Genomic DNA, 18531 nt, shown 5'->3' with positions numbered 1-18531 from the left:
TAATTCAAGAATTCTACCTTTTAAAAACTTTCATTGTAATTCTGACTGCTTTATCTAAAAAAAAAAAGACAGCTAAATTTCTTAAAGCAAAGGAGGTAATAACGTTCCACTTAATTTCTCTGTCTGTCTGTCTGTGTGTGTGTGTGTGTGTGTGTGAGAGAGAGAGAGAGAGAGAGAGAGAGAGAGAGAATGTATGTCTGTGACTAGAGAGAGAGAGAGAGAGAGAGAGAGAGAGAGAGAGAGAGAGAGAGAATGTATGTCTGTGACTTGCCCTAGCACAAGTGTGGAAGCCAGAGGACAACTTCGGATATTAGTCATCACCCATGCGACAGGGTCTCATTCACTGTTGTAGGCAGCCATAAGTTTCTGGTGATTTTCCTGTCTTTACTTCTTATCTCTCCATAGGCATGAGATTATAGTCATATGTTCTATAGCACCCCCCCCCCACCACCACCACATGAAGTCAGAGAGAAGGTTTCTCTGTATAGCCCTGGCTGTCCTAGAAGTAAGTCTGTAGACCAGGCTGACCTTGAATGCAGAGATCTGCCTGCTTCTGCTTCCTGAGTGCTGCTGGGATTAAAGGCATGAGCCAGGACCACCAGATCTAAGTCTGGTTTTTAAATTGGTTCTAGGCACCATAAATTAGGTTGTCAGGCTTATAAGGGAAATAGCATTATTCCCTTATAAGCCATCTTTCCAATCCTGTATTCATACTTCAAAGAAACAAAAACCTTAAATATTTTTTTAAAGATCAAAACAACTTTTTTTTAAACTTCTGATGAACATATTAGGAGTGTGTGTGTGTGTGTATACCCAGACGCCTGGAGGTGAATTCCCTGGAGCTGGAGTTTCAGATGGCTGTGAACCACCTTATGTGGGTGCTGGGAACACAGAGTGTGGGAAAGAGCAGCAAGTACTCTTAAGCTGTTTAGCTATTTCTCTAGCCTCACTCTTTAAAGTTTGAAAAAATAGTGTGCACTTGTACTAGATAAGAAGGGGATAGGCATATAAAAAGGATCAAAAACAAAATGAATGTTTAAATATTGTGGAGAGGGTCATGATACAGTAGGGAGTTTCAAAAAGTAACCAAAAGTTCCCAAACTAAGAAGATCCAGCATCAGAGACCTTTCAGCATCTATCCTACTTAAACTAACTCATCTAGGGGTGAGGGAGAGAAGAGCAGTAAGTAGTCCCCAGCACATTCTATGAAGATATACCTGGCCAGCTACTCAAAGTAAAAGAAAACAACAGTAGAGCACTAGAGAACTATAGATCAGTATTTCTTAATAATACAAGTATAAAAATGTTCAACAAAATACTCATGTCTAATCAAAAGTACATTAAAAAGATTTATAAACCACAAAGGGCTATACTCTAGCAAGTCAAGAATGAACATAAAACCAATATACAACAAATACATAACAAATAGAAAAAATCAATATCACATCAATACATATGAAAAAAGCACATGACCAAACTTAATGTTTTTCTAGCTTGAAAAAAAAAAAACTCAGAAGAAAATTCCCTCAATATGGTAATGGGCATTAAAATAAAATTTCACACTAACATAATACTTAGAGGCCAAAAAGCCTGAGAGCATCTCTGCGCACACAAGATCAGTCACAAAGGTATATCTGCTTCCTAAAATGACTACCATTCAAAATTTATTCCTAATCCTACAGAGTATTGAAAACACAGGAATAAATGAAGGGTACTTAAGTTTCCAAAATTATCTCGGAAGATTCTGTGGTTCTACATTCAGAAGACAATACAGAACTCATAAAAAACTATTAACAATGAAAACAAATTCATATAAAGTTACAAGATATTATAAATGAATGCAAATATGTCTGTCAAATTTCTATATATTAGCAATAAATAATCTAAAAAGAAATGTAATATAAAATTTCCATTTGTAACACCAACCAAAAGAGTAAATTCTAAGGAGAAATGTAATCAAAGAAGTTATAGTACTGATGAAGAAATGAAAGCCATGACACAAGCTGAGCAGTGGTGCAGCAAGCCTTTAATCCCACTACTTGGGAGGCAAAAGGCAGGTGGATCTCTGAGTTCGAGGTCAACTTGGTCTACAGAGTGAGTTCCAGATTCAGTGTAATTTCTTTCAAAATCCTCATGACCTGTTTTTACAGAAAAGGAAGCTAAGCATTAAACTATATGAATGCAAGGGTCCCCAAATAACCAAGTGATATTGAAACGGGTAAAACTGGAAGACTTAGATGTCCTAATTATTTAAACTTACTAAAAACTTGAGTAATCAAAACACCGTGGGAGTGGCTTAAAGACAGGTAGTCACACACACACACACACACACACACACACACACACACACACACACACACGACTCTAGACCTAAACAATCTATAGTCAGCTGATTGTCAACAGCAGTAGCAAAGACCTTCAACAGGCAAAACTTTTTCTCTTGAACATATGTCAGCTCAATATTCTTCATATAAGAGGTTAGACTATAAAATGATATGTGATAAGGATTTCATATCCAGAATAGATGAAGACCTATACGGTTAATACAAAAACATATGAAGACAGTCTAGTTAAAAATGATCAAAAGAAGCCGAGCAGTGCTGGCGCATGCCTTTAATCTTAGCACTTGGGAGGCAGAGGCAGGCGGTTTTCTGAGTTCAAGGCCAGCCTGGTCTATAGAGTAAGTTCCCAGATAGCCAGGGCTACACAGAGAAACCCTGTCTTGAAAAACAAAACAAAACAAAATCAAAGGACTTGGAAAAATATTATAAGTTAGTAAAATTATAATGCAAACGAGGAAAAAGGGTGTATGTTGTTTACCTTTTGTTACTTAAAAAAAGTTAATTCACATTAATATATTGCTTACAAGTCTTACACCCTGTTTCTAATGTAATGTAATATAATCAAAATATTATTATGACCAATAGTTGACTAAACTTTTAAACTTTGCTTATGCTAAAAAAAAAAAGGACACACAATTTGGAAAATAAGCTCCAAATACCAATCTTTTAATCATAAGAGTTCTTTAAAAATATAGACTTAAAACATGTGAAATATAAAAATGAATTCAATGTCAAGGATATACTAAAACAAGTTTTGCCTTTCTTTTCCCTCTCATGGTACTAGAGACTTAACCTAGAGCCTTGGGGTGCTCTAAGATTTTGTCCTTCTAAACCCAGGGATTTGTTTTAAGCCAAGCTGATACACACTTTACTATTTGTTAACTTAATTTTGAGAAGCTACAATTTCAATTAAATGAAATAAGATAAAAATAATTATATAGAGAAAAAGATCAGGTCTTTCTTCTTGTAGAAGGAATGTTCTTCTACAAGAACATTCAATAGTTTTCAAACATAAAAAACTTTTTTAAAATTAGCCAAACAAGTATACATGTACACACAAACGAACACACACAAACACATGTGCATACACACACACACAGTATCTGATTATTGATGATGATGCATATCTATAAATATTTCATGCAGTACAATCAGATTTTAGTTATAGAAGTGTTTTATAATTAATAGGGAAATAAAATAGGCAAAACTGATCTTAAAAGAATCAGGTTTGGTAACATTTAAAGACTACTGAGGAAGGACAAGTGGGATGCAAATAGTAATTCATAACACAGACGATGTTACAGCCGAGAAGGGGAAAGCTCAAACACCACCCTGCCAGGCAGAACTGCAGAACAATCTGAAATTGGAAACTGATCCTTCAAGATCTAGAAACCCTCCATATATAGTATTATCTTTAATCACCTTAAACTAGATAAAAACACAGCCCCGAGCAAAAAGTTTCAATTTATTTAAAACTTAAAAATACCTATAGGAATACAAACTTTCAAAGCCCTAAATATCCTTTCTTGAGGATCAGTACAAATTTCTTTTGCTTAAACAGATTAACTAAGGTCAGCTCTAAATGGGTTTTGCCAATGCATTATGTACCTATCATACTGTAGGTCCCATGATTAAGCGTAAAATCAGTGGTAAACATTAACACCATAATGACCAAAACATTTTAATCTTTACTGTGTGTATATATGTATATATACATACATATGTATATATATATATGTATATACACACACACACATACATATATGTAATAATAATTTATAACTATAAAGATAACTTCCTAACATGTTCTGGGCTCATGGTCTAGGTCACATGTACTAAAATGTACTTGCAGTTATATCCAGGATATTTAAAGCATCTGTTAAGAATGTAAATACAAAAAAACCTTTAAAAGGAATCTTAGAAGGTTATCATAATTACTATTACCACTACCCTATTATTATAAGATAATTTATTGTCAAGCACATATAATAAAACTAATATTTGTAACAGGCAGTCATAAATGCATGTAGAGAAAAGTTCTATTATTAGTTACTAGTCTTTGTTAATTTTCAGTGAGTGTCAACTTTTGTAGACATATCAAAGACATCAAAAGAACAAAAAAAATCAATTAGTATTTGGTAAAGTGAAAATGACTACATTCATGACATGTAAATGGACCTACAGTAATAGCATTGCAGAAGCTAATAAAAATGCTTTAAGCAAAGTTGGAAAACATGAATAAATACCATGCAGGTTTACTGAACTCACCTGACAGAGGTGTAAAACCATTCTCTAGGAGCAGAGATGCATGCACAAAAGTAAGAATATGATTGCAAGTAACAGACTTAACAAAATAAAAATATAACACTAAACTTCAAAATGACCACATGATGGGACTACTGGGATGAAAACACTTCTATGTGTCTTACCTCTCTTTTTGCCAACAGCACATTAGGAACAATGTGTGGCAGGCAGCGTCCCAGCATTAACATAACACTTTTTTCACTGTCTGCAATCCTAGACACCTAGAAAACCAAACAGTTAAGACTGTGGATGACTTTGGTGCACAAAGGTGGGAAAATGTTATTTTGGATCTTGTCACCTTGATGTAAAAATACACTCGAGAATTATAATTCATACTGATAATAACATGACTGCCCCAGAAAACATCCTATCCGAAGGTCAGTCATGGAGTAAATATGCTAGTAACAGGGGTAAGCTGGGTATAAGGGATCATGTCTAATGTTTATGATACTAGGGCTAACTGACATTAAGCAAGTGCCTTCTACTAAGCTATACCCTCAGCTGCTAAGGACAACAGAAAAAGTTGTCTATTGTAGTACGTAGGGATACAGTACTGTTAGGTAACTATGGTAAACAACAACAAATTTAGTATTACAAATTAGCTTATAGAGATAATTTATAATTTTTGAATATGTCCAACACACACAAAAAATGTGAAATGACAGATGTCAGTCATCCTATCCCAATGGATCCTTGTACACTGATCTATCTAAAAGTCACAATGTGCATAAATATGTACAATTCTACATGCCAGAAAAAAGAAATATTTACTTAAAAGATATGATAAAATATTATTAAAAAATAATAGCAGTGAAACCTGAGGATACTATGTTTCAGTTCTGGGAAGCACAGATAGTTCAGACAGGGCCTCCACAATGGTTGCTTATTCATTTGCTTTTTCTCTTAAAAACATCCTCCAAAAGCTACAACCAAGCCAACAGCTTGTATGATGAAACCCATCATGAGTGCTCCAAGAAAGCTGACCTAATTTTATAATAATGTTTTCTAGACTGCAAATGGACCAATAATCAGCTGCCTTCCTTATTGCTTAAAATTTTAGGTACTATTTCATTTAAATTATTTTTAAATAACAGATTTTCAACTGCAATAGAATCATAGAATAAACATTTTTTTATATAAAACCTTATAAGCAAGAAAACAAATAAACAACCCTACCAAAAAAGTAGAGATGTATTCTGAAATCTCTAATACAGACTTACCTCTGATCCTAACCGACTATCTGCTGACATTCGACAAAAAGACAGTAGTGCTTGGTGGAAAGCAGGTGACAATTTCCTACACGAAAATAAGGGGGGAAGAGAGAGAGAGAGAGAGAGAGAGAGAGAGAGAGAGAGAGAGAGAGAGAGAGAGAGAGAGATAGTACCCAAGAATTAACACTGCTATCTCCGGGTGTAGGAAGCTGCATATCTACATATGGAAACTAACATCCCTACACTAATACTACCCACCTCAGGATTTGTGTTGCAAAGATTTCTCAGTTACCGGACTTGATGGATAAAATCATAAGAGAAAAAACACTGCCTACTGCAAATAGCTTGATGCCATATAAAAGACTGGCCCTTAAAGTGTTAGTAGATTACACACTAAGTGGTACAGTAATCCATAATTATAGAAAAATTTCTGCAATCTAAAATGCATACTATCTCCATCCTCCATTTTCTATGGCTTCAGCAAAGCCAACAAAGGTTGAACAAGACACAAAGCCAGAAAGGCACTGCATTTGTGCTGATCTATAATGACACAATTTTAACCTACATAAAAACTATAACAGAAAGCAATGACTATTACTGATGTAATTTAAAGGAAAAAAATTGGAGAGGCAATACAAAATATTAACTTATTCTTATATTTAATAAAAAACAGTCAAGTCTATCTTTGTTTCTACAACACTGATGCTTATGAAATAGTACTCATAAGTTGACTATGGGTTGCTCATGTGCTCCATCTACACAGTCAGGGCCAGGCAAAGCCAAAACTCAAAAACAAAACAAAACAAAACAAAAGACCCCCCCCCCAAAAAAAAAAAAAAAAACCCAAACCAAAACGAACAAACCTGTATTTAGTAGGCACCACAAAGTTGCACTACGTAGTCCCATGAATACAGAGTCAGAGGGACGTCTCTAGGCTTGCTTGTACTCTTGCTCTTCTATGCACTGCCCTACTCTATATGGAAGGGGCCACAATCTACTTACCCGTTGAAACCAGAAAACTACAAACTAGTCTTTCTCTAAAATTAACTTGACTCATTCCTTTCTCTTCACTTCAAATCAAATAAACCCTTCAGTTTTTAGTTACCTTGCAAATCTGTTTCTTCTATGTTCATTTTTGACCCTCTCTTTATCCACTTATCCTCTGATTTCTTTGCCTAGTTAACTATTACTTAGCCTTTAAAACTTAGATTAGATGGCATTTCTTCAATGAAACCCTTCAGTTTGAAAACTAGGTTGGGGCTTTGATTATGTATTTATATAGCAAGTCCTATTCTCTTATTTTTCATGCTTTAGCGTAATTGCTTCACTGGCTCTCTCTCTCATACTGTAATGCTTGTGCACAAAAGGATTACAGTGTGTCTCACTCACCAATGTATTCTTAGTAGCACAGCCTGGCACACAGTTATGACCCACTGAGTGAATATAACACCATCTATCTTCAGAGTACAAAAGAACTATATGGATGCTCTTATACAGAAGGACAATGAGCCATTACCACTGAGCACCACAATATAAATTTCCATGATTTTTATCTCATCCACATTAGAAAAAAAACTCTTTGAGCACTGCACACCTTACTCCAATTTTGTGAGCTCCATATATATACAAAGATAACAAATTTGTGATAGGCAATTAGACATGATTTAAAAATTTTATCCTAATGTTGAGTATACTGTGCCTGTTTATTTTTTTAATAAGTTTGTGGCTAAAAGTATACTATAGGATTAAGTGAGTTGATATACACTAAGCACATATGCATGAAAAACAAATTAGTAAATAGTCCCTTAACAGTATTTATTTTCAATTGGACCTTTTTTCAAGGTCCAATTGAAAATATTTAAAATTTATGCTTTGTTTTCTCTACTAAATAATTTGATCATAAAGGAGGGCAGGTTTATAATTTTTTCACTTCCCGAGTTTAAGTACTATAATCCAGCAAAAATTAAATGAATTAAGAGAATATTAATGCACACTACTAGTAATGAAACAGATATAGAAAAAATGACTAAGAACAAAACTATTTTGACTTGTCTGGTTATAGCACAGGCAACTGTGCAGCACTAAAATATGAGTCTGATAACAGAAAAAAGGAGAAGCATGGAGGGGAAGGCCAAGAGCGCTTAGTAACTCCACGTTACTTATGTCCTTATGCACTTAACAAAGACAGAACTTGTCAATTTATGGTTTTCTTTTCTTTGATATAATTTAATAATTATTTGTCCTGTTTTGAGATATATATATATATATATATATATATATATATATATATTCTATATGCTAAGCATATCAAACATAAAAATTTGTAACTCTGCAAAAGGTGTTCCAATATTAACTGAAGTTCTTCCAGCCTGCCAATGCACAATAAGGAAAGACACAGGTCAAAGCATAGCACGCACACTAACCTATTGGGCTGATCGAAATGGAGCGTGGTTTTATTTGATACAGAAGAAGGTGGCAGCTCTTCTCTTTCCTTCCTGGGGAAAGAACCTGACGAATTCTCTTTAGGAATAAAGGAATCAGCTGCATCTGGTATTTCAAGCTGAACATCCTTGGTTTTTTCCTGGTCTGAACTATTTACAACTGGGCTTTGTCTATTGTCTTCAGAATCCTTTTGGGAAGACCAAACCAAGGAAGGCTGAACAGAATCACCAACTGCTGGGGTGGCAAAGTGTTCAGTTTTGAGGATGTCCATCTCACTGAAGAAAGAAAACGCCCGGAGAACAATTTCAGTTTTCAAAGCTTTGGCAATAGTATCCACCCCCCCAGAGGAGGAGTGAATACAAGCAGAACAAATTAAAGTCAATTAGCTCCTGAGTGACCAGGCTCTTCTGCAGAAGAGTCACTAAAGCTTCCTAGTCCTAAAAGTGAAGCTGTGAACTATCAACCAGGAGAAACAACAGCCTTGAAGCCTGCTCTAGAGAAATGTCCATTTGACACAGGGAGATCACCCATCAAACCCACTTAGTATTATAAAAAGTAAATATAATGGTTAAGTATGAATGCCACTAATTTGGAATTAATTTACTGAAACTGACCAGACTTGGGTGAAGTTAAAATATCGAACTTCTTAAGTATAAGAACACCACATCAATCTAATTTGTTGATGAAAGAAGATGTTTTGCTATTTTAAATGCAAAAAATAATTAAAAGGCTTTAGTAATAGCTAAGTGAAAAATACTAAGCCTTACTTCTGAAATCCTGCTTCATTTAGTTAGCTATATAATCTGCCAATGTCAACACAAACTTTAGGACTTAAAAATAACAACTAAGTACTAACCTTTCAAGCCTTCTGATTTGCTCCATCAATGACCATTTTTCATTATTTAATAAACTAATTTTATCTTCTAATTTCTGTACTAGCAAGGTGTTCTAAAAATCAAAGCAGGAAAAAGAAGCAGAAACTCAAGATCTCACAGGAACATTTTTACATAAATGTTTTGTGGAAATGAGTACTTAACTGGTATTTCTCACCTCTATAGGCAGGGGAGTATCAAGGGTTGGAGGGACGTTGCCTAAAATTGGTGTAAGAGCCTCTAATTCATCTTCATCTACTCCACTGGCCACATCCACAAGATCTTTCCCAGTCACTTGATGATTTCCAAAGTCTCGGTAAAGTTGTAGCAAGTCTGGGGGTTTGGGAATGTTTAATCCTACATCATCCCATAATTCAAAATCCTAATAGAACACACACACACACACAAAAATCCCCATTAGATCTAGATCAACAACAACAACAACAACAACAACAAACCTTTGAGAAGCTGGTATGATGGCTCGGTGGGCAAAAACACTTGCTGCCAAATTAGATGACCTGATTCCAATCCCTGGCACCAGTATGGTAGAGGTAGAAAACGAACTCCAGAAAACTGTTTCCTGATTTATATATGTAAACACAGACACACATACACACACACACACACACACACACACACACACACACACACACACACACACGTAACTAATAATAAAAACCTTTAAGGTAATTTTATCTTGCATTCTATGTATGTATTTCTACCCTGAAAAACCAAAGGTAATAGTTTTATTATAATGTTTAAGTGTGCTGGGCATAATGCAATACCTTTATTTCCAGCACAAAGGAGGCAGAGGTACATGGATCTGTGAGTTTGAAGCCAGCCAGTATTGAGTTCCAGATTGACCAGGGTCACATAGTGAGGCCATGTCTCCAACAGCAAAACAAACCAAAACCAACCAACAACAAAGCCCAAAGTGTATATTCTAGGTACTCTTATACCGCACAATTATTATTCTTAAATTTTATGCTTTCTGTTTAATTCCGTTAATAAGATGTTGGTCTTTTTTTTTAAGTTAAACCTAACAAAGATGGACTGGGATGGAACTCAGTACTTGTCTACAATGCATGAAATCCTGAGTTTGATCACTGGGACAGGAAAAGTCTAAATGCTTAGTCCATCAAGCATACTTACAAGTTACAAGTAGACTGATTAGTGGTGTTGTTCTTCCATCATACCACACTGCATATAGTCATTGTTCTCTCTAATGAATTAATAACCAACTTAACCTACTGATATTGCTATAGTTGTTTAAATCTAACTTATATTAGTAAAAATGCCTCTGGAAATTTAAAGAACCCAAATAGCTACCTGCAAATCCTTGTGTTTTGAAACATTGCCTCTAATTCAGAATAAATCAATTTCATTAAAACCACAAAAAGAGTATCTTGAATACTCTATGGCAAAGATTTTTAGACAGGCTGTATGAAATTACATAGGAATAAATCACGGACAGATACTCTTTCTCACTATGCTGTCTTGTCCTAAAATTAAAATAAGTTCTTATTATAATTTGTTCATGAGACTCTGAAAAACTTTACTATAGTCATATATTATAAATGTGGCATTTTAATCCTTTAATGGCTTACTTAAATAACAGAATAATTATGCTTAAAAATTGAAGATGGAGTTGATATGAGCATTAAAATCAAGGGTTTGAAGAAAATCAGAGGTAAATACAACATTCCTAGTCACTGCTTCTTATTATCAGTTAATTTAGGTTAAAGGGGCCACCTACCAAATGGGTATAATACTCATTACGTCTTAGGACTTTTCTACGAATAAGTTAAATATTTTTAAAGGCCTCATGATGCTGGCTTACAAGAACTAAATATATTTTAGATTACATAAATTATAAACAAATATAGCATACATCACTTTATTGCAATCTACCTAATTCAGGCCCAGCCTAGCAAGTCTTCATGGTCATCCTAAGTTTGGGACATCTCACTGGATGTTCATCTTTGAAGGAAAAAGTGATGAGTGTCTTTCACAACCTTATTTTCATCTAGATACCTTTTTTGGTGAAGCACATATAATTCTTTTGCTAATGTTTTTAAAAGTTACATTTATTTCTTATTAAAGAGTTTAGAAAATTTTAACAAATCTTTTGTTGACTTTGAACACACATTATTTGTCTTTTCACTCAACAGTGGTCTTAATTGATTTTAGCTTTTATTTATGTCTATGTGCTTGTGCAAGGAAATGCTGTGTGCACATGTGTGTGTCTGTGGTATGTGGGTGTGTGTGTTTTGTGTGTGTGTATGTGTGTATGTCTGTGTATGTGTGTCTGTGTGTATATACCCACAGAAGCCAGGGTGGGAGTTGGATTTACAGGTGGACATAAATTTTCCAACTTGGGTCCTCTGTAAGACAGGATGCTCTTAACTGTTGAGGTACCCCTCCTGCCTCAAGAATTTATTATTATCATATGTGTATATCTGTACATGCATGCCATGACTTGAGGATGGAAGTCATAGGACGCGACATAGGAATCAGTTCTTTTCTTCCATTTTCACCAGGGCTCTGGGGATCAAAATCAGGTTGCTGGGCCCGGGTGGCAAGCACATTTATCTGCTGAGACATCTTATTGGCAAGGAGTATCTTTCAAAAATTAGAAACATTATTTTGATGACAGTACATCTGAAGCACATCATGATTTTGGTGTCATATCTAAGAAATTTTATGTACCTCTCAAAATTGTAATGATTTCCCACTCTTTCATTTATCTCTATAAGCTTTACAGGTTCATATTAAAATCCCTTTTAAATTCACTTTCCATGATATGGAATGTGGTTTCACGCCTACTTGGAAGGCACATGGACACCACATTTTTCTATACTACTTGTAAGAAGGCTACCTTTCCTGTATGAGATCAAGTTTGCACCTGTGAGAAATCAACAGGCTGTGTACATATCTACCTCTGGATTACATTCGAATAGGTTCCTTACTATACCTGTCTACATAACAACATAATATGTTTTCATTGTCTTATCTTTTAAGGCTAGAAGGTAGGTGATTCAAGTCTTCCTTGTTCTTTATCAAAGTTGCTTTGGCTACTGTAGTTTCTTTCCACTTCCATTTTTATTAATGTCAAATCAATTAATGAAAGACCATAGAGCGTCTATACCTTACTAAGCTATTTCCTCGTCACATATTGAGGGAGCACTACTGACATCTCTGATACTGTATGCGTCTTACCTGAATAGGATCAATTATTTGTATCTAAAAGTCAGAACTGACAAGTCTAGGCTTAAAGATCCTGTATTCTGTTTGACCTGTCCTCTCTGTTGTTTGTTACTCTTTCTCCCTTTACACTTTGTTCCACTTTTCAATACTTCTTACATTTAAAACGTTGTTAATGATCAAAACATGATTAACTTAAATTATACCCACAGCCATCATGTTAGGTAAATTTTTAATGTCTTTTGCATAGTACAAGCTCAGTCAAGTTACTATGGGATAATTAAATATTTATAAGCATAAGCCACATACTGCATCAAAACCAACAATATGAATGACATCACAGTAGAATTATAGTCTTTGCTGAGTTTCCATAAGTGTATTTTATTACAACAAATTTCACAATGGTGAAATCACTGAATGACTGCTACTATTCTCAGAAAGTGTCTCATTATTAAATGATACACAATTAACTATATCACATTTAAGTCTTGACAAATGTAATTTTAATTGAGGATTTAAATAAACAGCTATGTCCTTTTAGAGAACTTCCATTCCTATAAAAATATCCACAGGAGGTATTACGAAGCAAAAGAATAATTTTCACCTAAAATCCTGGCCTCTGGGGGGTGAGGATGCAGCTTTAGAGGTAGGGTGTCTGCTTAGTATGTGTAAGGTAAATCTCTAACACCACAAAAGTGAATAACAAAAGATAAAAATAACAGCCTTCTGCTTTCTTCATAATAAATTCTCTGGCATTTACTTCTACAAAGTCTAAATTCTATCAGACACACAGGACAGTAAGCTGTGGGTCACATTTCCAGAGTGAGAGATGATAGTAAAACAATCATTTCTTTGTCTTCAACATTTTATCAGAAGGATAATTGGTTCCTACTCAGAAAACCAAATAGATACAGGTGTATGTATGTATGTATGTATGTGTGTGTGTGTGTGTGTGTATGTATGTGTGTGTGTATATAGTCAAAGTATTAAATGGCTCACGCCTTTAATCCCAGCACTTGGGAGGCAAAAGCAGGTGTATCTCTGAGGTTAAGGACAACCTGGTTACAGTGCAAATTCCAGAACAGCCAGGACTACCCTGCCTCAAAACAAACAAAAAAACAACCAAAAACCCAAACAAAACAACAACAAAAACCACCCCAAAACAACAACAACAAAAAACCCACAAAAAAAAACCCAAAACCAATTAAACAACCAAAAAAACAACCAAAAACCCAAACAAAACAACAACAAAAACCACCCCAAAACAACAACAACAAAAAACCCACAAAAAAAAAAAAAAACCAAAACCAATTAAACAACCAAAAAAACCTCCAACCATTGCTACTGAACATCTGAATTACATACAGTGCTACTCAAGAAATTTTTTTATAGTTAAACTCAATTTCTAAGTCTGCAATGATCAATAAAAGCAAGTAATTACTCAGTTTTAGAAAAACATACATTATGAATGAATATAAACATGAAGGGGCTATACAGTTACTATCAGGCTATAAAAAGTTACCTGGAAAGAAACATAAGTCTTTACTTAAAAAGGTTTATTTAAATAGAAAAGGTCTGTGAGCCAATTGAATACTAAACTGAGTAGTAACTGCTTTGATTTTAGAAACTACCCACATGGACTCTTAGTACAGGCATAAGTGTTAAAAATCAAGTTAGAGAAAAAGTAGATTAAAAGTAGATATTACTTAAAACAGTAACTGTACCTGATCATCATTTTCATCTGAAAAGGTTATTGATGTAAGCTTGTAGTTATTCTTTAACAAAAACTCATTGACTAGGAAGTTGAGAGCTCTCTTTTCAAGAGGTTTGATTGGCTCCTGGAAACAAAGTTAAAAGACAGATGGGAAAATGTGAGCTTTGACCCTTTGACACTTGGGTTGTATGGAAGATAACTGGTGTTGTCAATCACCCACCTGAATTTCAGGACTTGATTTATAATTTTTTCGTTCCTGTAAAGGAACTTCATGTTCTGGTGAGATAAAATGAGATAATGTTTTACTATTTTACACTTAAAAATAGTCCAGCTACTTCTACATTGTAAAAGTGGGAAAAGGCTCAAAAAGTTTTATGTACACCACCTGCAGCCTTTGTTAGGTTGGCTCGGAGGGCCTGAATGGTCTCCTTGGCTTTCCGTAGTTCAAACTCCAGGACTGGACAGGGATTTGGATTAAACACACACAGGCATCCAACCAAGAAAAGGGAAACAAAAATAAAAAAAATAAAAAGCAAAGATGGGTATGAAAAAAACACAATTTGTATTGAAAACAGAAAGCATGCAACCTTTATGAAACTTGTGAACGCATGCAGCAGAGTTGATTTGCAAGCAAACTGGTGATCGTTTTCCATAGTTTTAGCAGAATTAGGGGTATATATGTTCTAGCTGTCTGACAAGGAATACAGCTATTAAAATACAATACTTTTATTTAGGTAATTAAAAATGTAATAATCTAGGTACTTCTATTTTAGTCAATCTGGGTAAGAAAATGTAATGAAATATTTTTGGTTGATATAATTTTGGAGGGAGGGAGGTAAAGATTATATGAAAACTGACTAGCCTTAAATAAAGGGATTTAAGTTACTTTGAAATGTACTGTTCAGAATGTTGTAACTGTAGAAACATTATTGGCTAGACTGCTTGCTAAGTTGAGGGTTACATTTAAATGTGAAACAAATGTTGTATGCCTATACATTTTCCTCCAAGGAAGCATGTTTTCTAAAAATAAGCAGATAGGTTAAAGACACACATAAAAAGGCCTCAATGTTTTAGTTTAGTATTAACACCAAAAAATAGAAATGACTTAATCCTAATGCAAATATTACACACATACATACCAATCACCTCTAAAATAGCTGTGTGAAGTAAAATTAGGTAGAATTTAAAAGGTTCTAATAGGTCTTCAAATAAATTATTTTCTTTTAGGAGAGATTAATAAACTTTAAAGATTTCTCCGACTATCATATAGATAACATGAATGGTGGGAAAATTTCTTATTGAGCTTTGTAAATTATTTATCAGGAACAAGATTAAACTGCATGTATCTTAACTATGAAGTTTTCTTAAAATTTATAGGTATTGTACAGGAGTTACTTCTGCCAATTAAAACTCTGGGGAAATTAATTGATCTTTGTCACAAATAGTTATTACAGACTTGCATAAAAACTAAGGAGTTTAATTTTCATCTTAAGAAATGCAACTTTGCCCTGACTGACTGGTAGGAAAAAAGATGAGATGGATCAGATATAAGAAAGCTTTAAGAATATATGGAAAAATTAGGATTCACTCAGTTTGCATGTGTTCAATAAAAACTTAGGATGTAGTTGAGTCACAGCTATGACGGCCATCTATTTTGATGCACAGAGTTTAGCTGCAGCAGCAATGAAAGCACAGCTAGGATGGCACTGAGTCACTGTGTGCCGTTGGTAGTCAGCAAAGCTGATCTGCAAACAATTCTGTGCAGCAAAGCTAAGACATTTCCCCTGAACTGCAATTCCTTGAAACACTTTAAGAGTTTTTGTTAAAGTCAGATTATTTACGTAACTGAATATTTATGTAGAGATTTGTTCATTTTTTTAAAAAATGGAAAATTCTACGAAATTTTGGAAAAAAAAGCACCTAACTAGACTATGCATAAGGTAAAAGTATAGATATTATGCTCTCAATATCGCTTAAAATTATCCAAAATATACTACAGAACAATTGCAGATCAGAAATGCCCTACACCAGAATGACAGAAAAAAAAAAGGGAGGGGGGAGAAGGGAGGGAAGGGAGGAAACTGGTTAAAACACAAAGTGGGAAATGCTCAAATTAAACTGGTGACCAGGAACAAAACAAAGAGTGAATAGGCACAGAAAGCCAGAAAACCCATGTCAGACGGCAAGAATTTATAATTTTACAAACATCTACATACATATTGCCAAATGTCATTAGAAGATACCAATGCTTTGAAAAGACAGACTTCCAAAATGAATTCACTCTGCTGCATGTTTCTTAGTATACAACACAGGTTCTAAATGACAGAGTTTTATGCTTGAAGCTATAGCACAGCTCTATAAAAGGTAGAATATAACCAAGCAAATACATATTTGGGAGAATTAATATATTTTTCTTAAAAGTTTAAACTTTGATTTTCTGGCAATTTTATACATGTACACTTTGTATTTTCTTTCTCCCTCCCACTGTCAAGAAAGATTCTTAATGCCACACAATATCAATACATACATGAATTTGTCTCCTAAAACACTGGATTGAAGTGCAAACTGAGTACCCTGTAAGGAGATAAACTTGTGGGACAAGTTCTACGCAGTTCTTAAAATCACCATTCTTTCTAAAAGTATATGAAGGTGTGTATGTGTGCTTATGTGTATAAAATGCTGTAGGAGCTAACAACCAATCTACTCATTCTACTTGACCAACACAAACTAAGGTGATATAATAACTACAAACATGCATGTGTATTAACAGCATGCATTACAGTTTTACTGTTTACAATTTTAACATTTAAGTCAGTATAAGCAATGTTAAATTACCCTAGGTCCCAACCCAGTACAACTATTTTACAATGCTTGTTTTCAACTTGATTCATGCTGATATGAGACCCTTCCTCCAAGTTTTTCAGGGAAGAAAGAAACCCTTGCCCTCATTGTTCTTTCTGTTCAGGTTCCTCTATCACTTATCTTGAAGTTGGTTTCTCTCATCATCACCTTTGGGCCTTTTCTCTTGTTACCTAACCCATGACATGCATGCCTGTGGCTTTGATGATCACAATCTTAAAACCCTTTCACCAGATATTTTCTTATTTCCTAGACATGTCCATTTGAATGTTTCCTAAGTTTTGAATTTGGTCCTACTGAATTGCATCATTTCCTTTTCACACCTGGTCTTCCTTAGTACTGCCCACTTAATGGTACATCCATCTCCTGAACTGGTTTCAAAAGCCAACTAAGGGAAACTTGGAGATTACTTATCACATATATGTTGTCTTTATCCTACCACTAATTAATGTCCATATCATACTGAATCTAATCCTTTAGTAACTAGCAATTCATTTCAACTATCTCTGTAACTGCTAAACTGTCAAAATTTTGTGACGTTATATATTAGTAATCACTAATTAATACTATGCTATTAATTCCAATAATAATATACTAATATTAAGATACTCAACTATCAAAGACAAATATTCTGCAGAAAACCTCATCTTTCTAAACTTTCCTACCCACGAGCCCCACCACTACCCTTTTGTTTGTGGAACTAACACTGTCATGAGATACATTTTTGGAATCTGAAATCTACAAAAATTTAATCAACATTACTTTTATTTTTAACTTACATATACACCCATTACAATATTTTTTTCCTATTTCTAATACTACCTTAATTTCATGGTAACAAATTACAGGCAAATCAATTTCATTAATGTTATATCTAACCTTGTTGGAATACCAATCCAATTTTAAATAATATCTAACTATAAGATTCATCTACCAAGTTCAATATAAGAAAATAAAATCAAAGGTTCTGCTAATAGAAAAGAACACACATACACACTTTTTGTTTGTTTGTTTAAACTAGGGAGATACACAAAATAAGAGAAATTGGGTTCTCAGAAAAAAATTCCTGGCCAGGAATGGTGACATCTGCTTTTATCTCAGCATTTGGAAGGCAGAGGCAGGTAGATCTCTATGAGTTTGAGGCCAGCCTGGTCTAGATAGTGAGTTCTAGGACAGCCAATGGTATTCTAATGAGACCCTGTCTCTAAATAAATAAATAAATAAATAAATCTGGCAGTGTGTGTGTGTTTATGCTTGCAATTGCAATACTCAGAAAGCTAAGGGAGGGAAATAAAAAAGTTGAGGCCAATCTAATTCATACAGATTTGTCTCAATAAAACAAGCAAAACAGAGGATAGATATGAAGGCAATGGGATACAGATATTGCCTTGGCCTTTAACCAAGAAACAAGACCATGGATAATACTAAGCATTTGTTATTCAGGCTATAGGGACGGATGACTTCACAGGCAAGATATGAGAGTCATTTTAGAAGAGAACAACATACCACTTGGAAAACAGGATGAGTATTCAATAAATTTGTGTTGAATGGACTAACAATGACTCCTTTCTCCAGCATTCAGG

General features: G+C 34.5%; 1 protein-coding gene across 10 annotated transcripts in view; it reads right to left on the bottom strand.

The window, feature by feature from the left end:
* The window catches only part of Relch (RAB11 binding and LisH domain, coiled-coil and HEAT repeat containing), an 89403-nt gene that overhangs the window by 53170 nt on the left and 17702 nt on the right, over window positions 1-18531 (bottom strand). For 5 of the 10 annotated variants that reach the window (XR_015047570.1, XM_029483563.2, XM_029483566.1 and 2 more), the window contains exons 3-11: window positions 14475-14546; window positions 14310-14365; window positions 14100-14213; window positions 9350-9553; window positions 9156-9247; window positions 8281-8574; window positions 5867-5942; window positions 4772-4867; window positions 4611-4634 (exon numbers count right to left, since the gene is read on the bottom strand). Coding sequence is in view for 9 of the 10 variants with exons in the window: in XM_029483563.2 (XP_029339423.1) it covers window positions 4611-4634; window positions 4772-4867; window positions 5867-5942; window positions 8281-8574; window positions 9156-9247; window positions 9350-9553; window positions 14100-14213; window positions 14310-14365; window positions 14475-14546 (1028 nt within the window). In the remaining variant the exon portion in view is untranslated. The remainder of the gene's footprint in view (window positions 1-4610; window positions 4635-4771; window positions 4868-5866; window positions 5943-8280; window positions 8575-9155; window positions 9248-9349; window positions 9554-14099; window positions 14214-14309; window positions 14366-14474; window positions 14547-18531) is intronic. The other 5 variants (XM_021158988.3, XM_021158994.3, XM_021159003.3 and 2 more) reach the window with 3 other exon arrangements.

This window comes from Mus caroli, unplaced genomic scaffold (assembly GCF_978045245.1).
Source record: "Mus caroli unplaced genomic scaffold, Mus_caroli_1 scaffold_1, whole genome shotgun sequence".
In the NCBI taxonomy this organism is placed as follows: domain Eukaryota; kingdom Metazoa; phylum Chordata; class Mammalia; order Rodentia; family Muridae; genus Mus; species Mus caroli.
The sequence above is the reverse complement of the archived record's forward strand: the minus strand, read 5'-3'. Positions and strand labels throughout refer to the sequence as shown.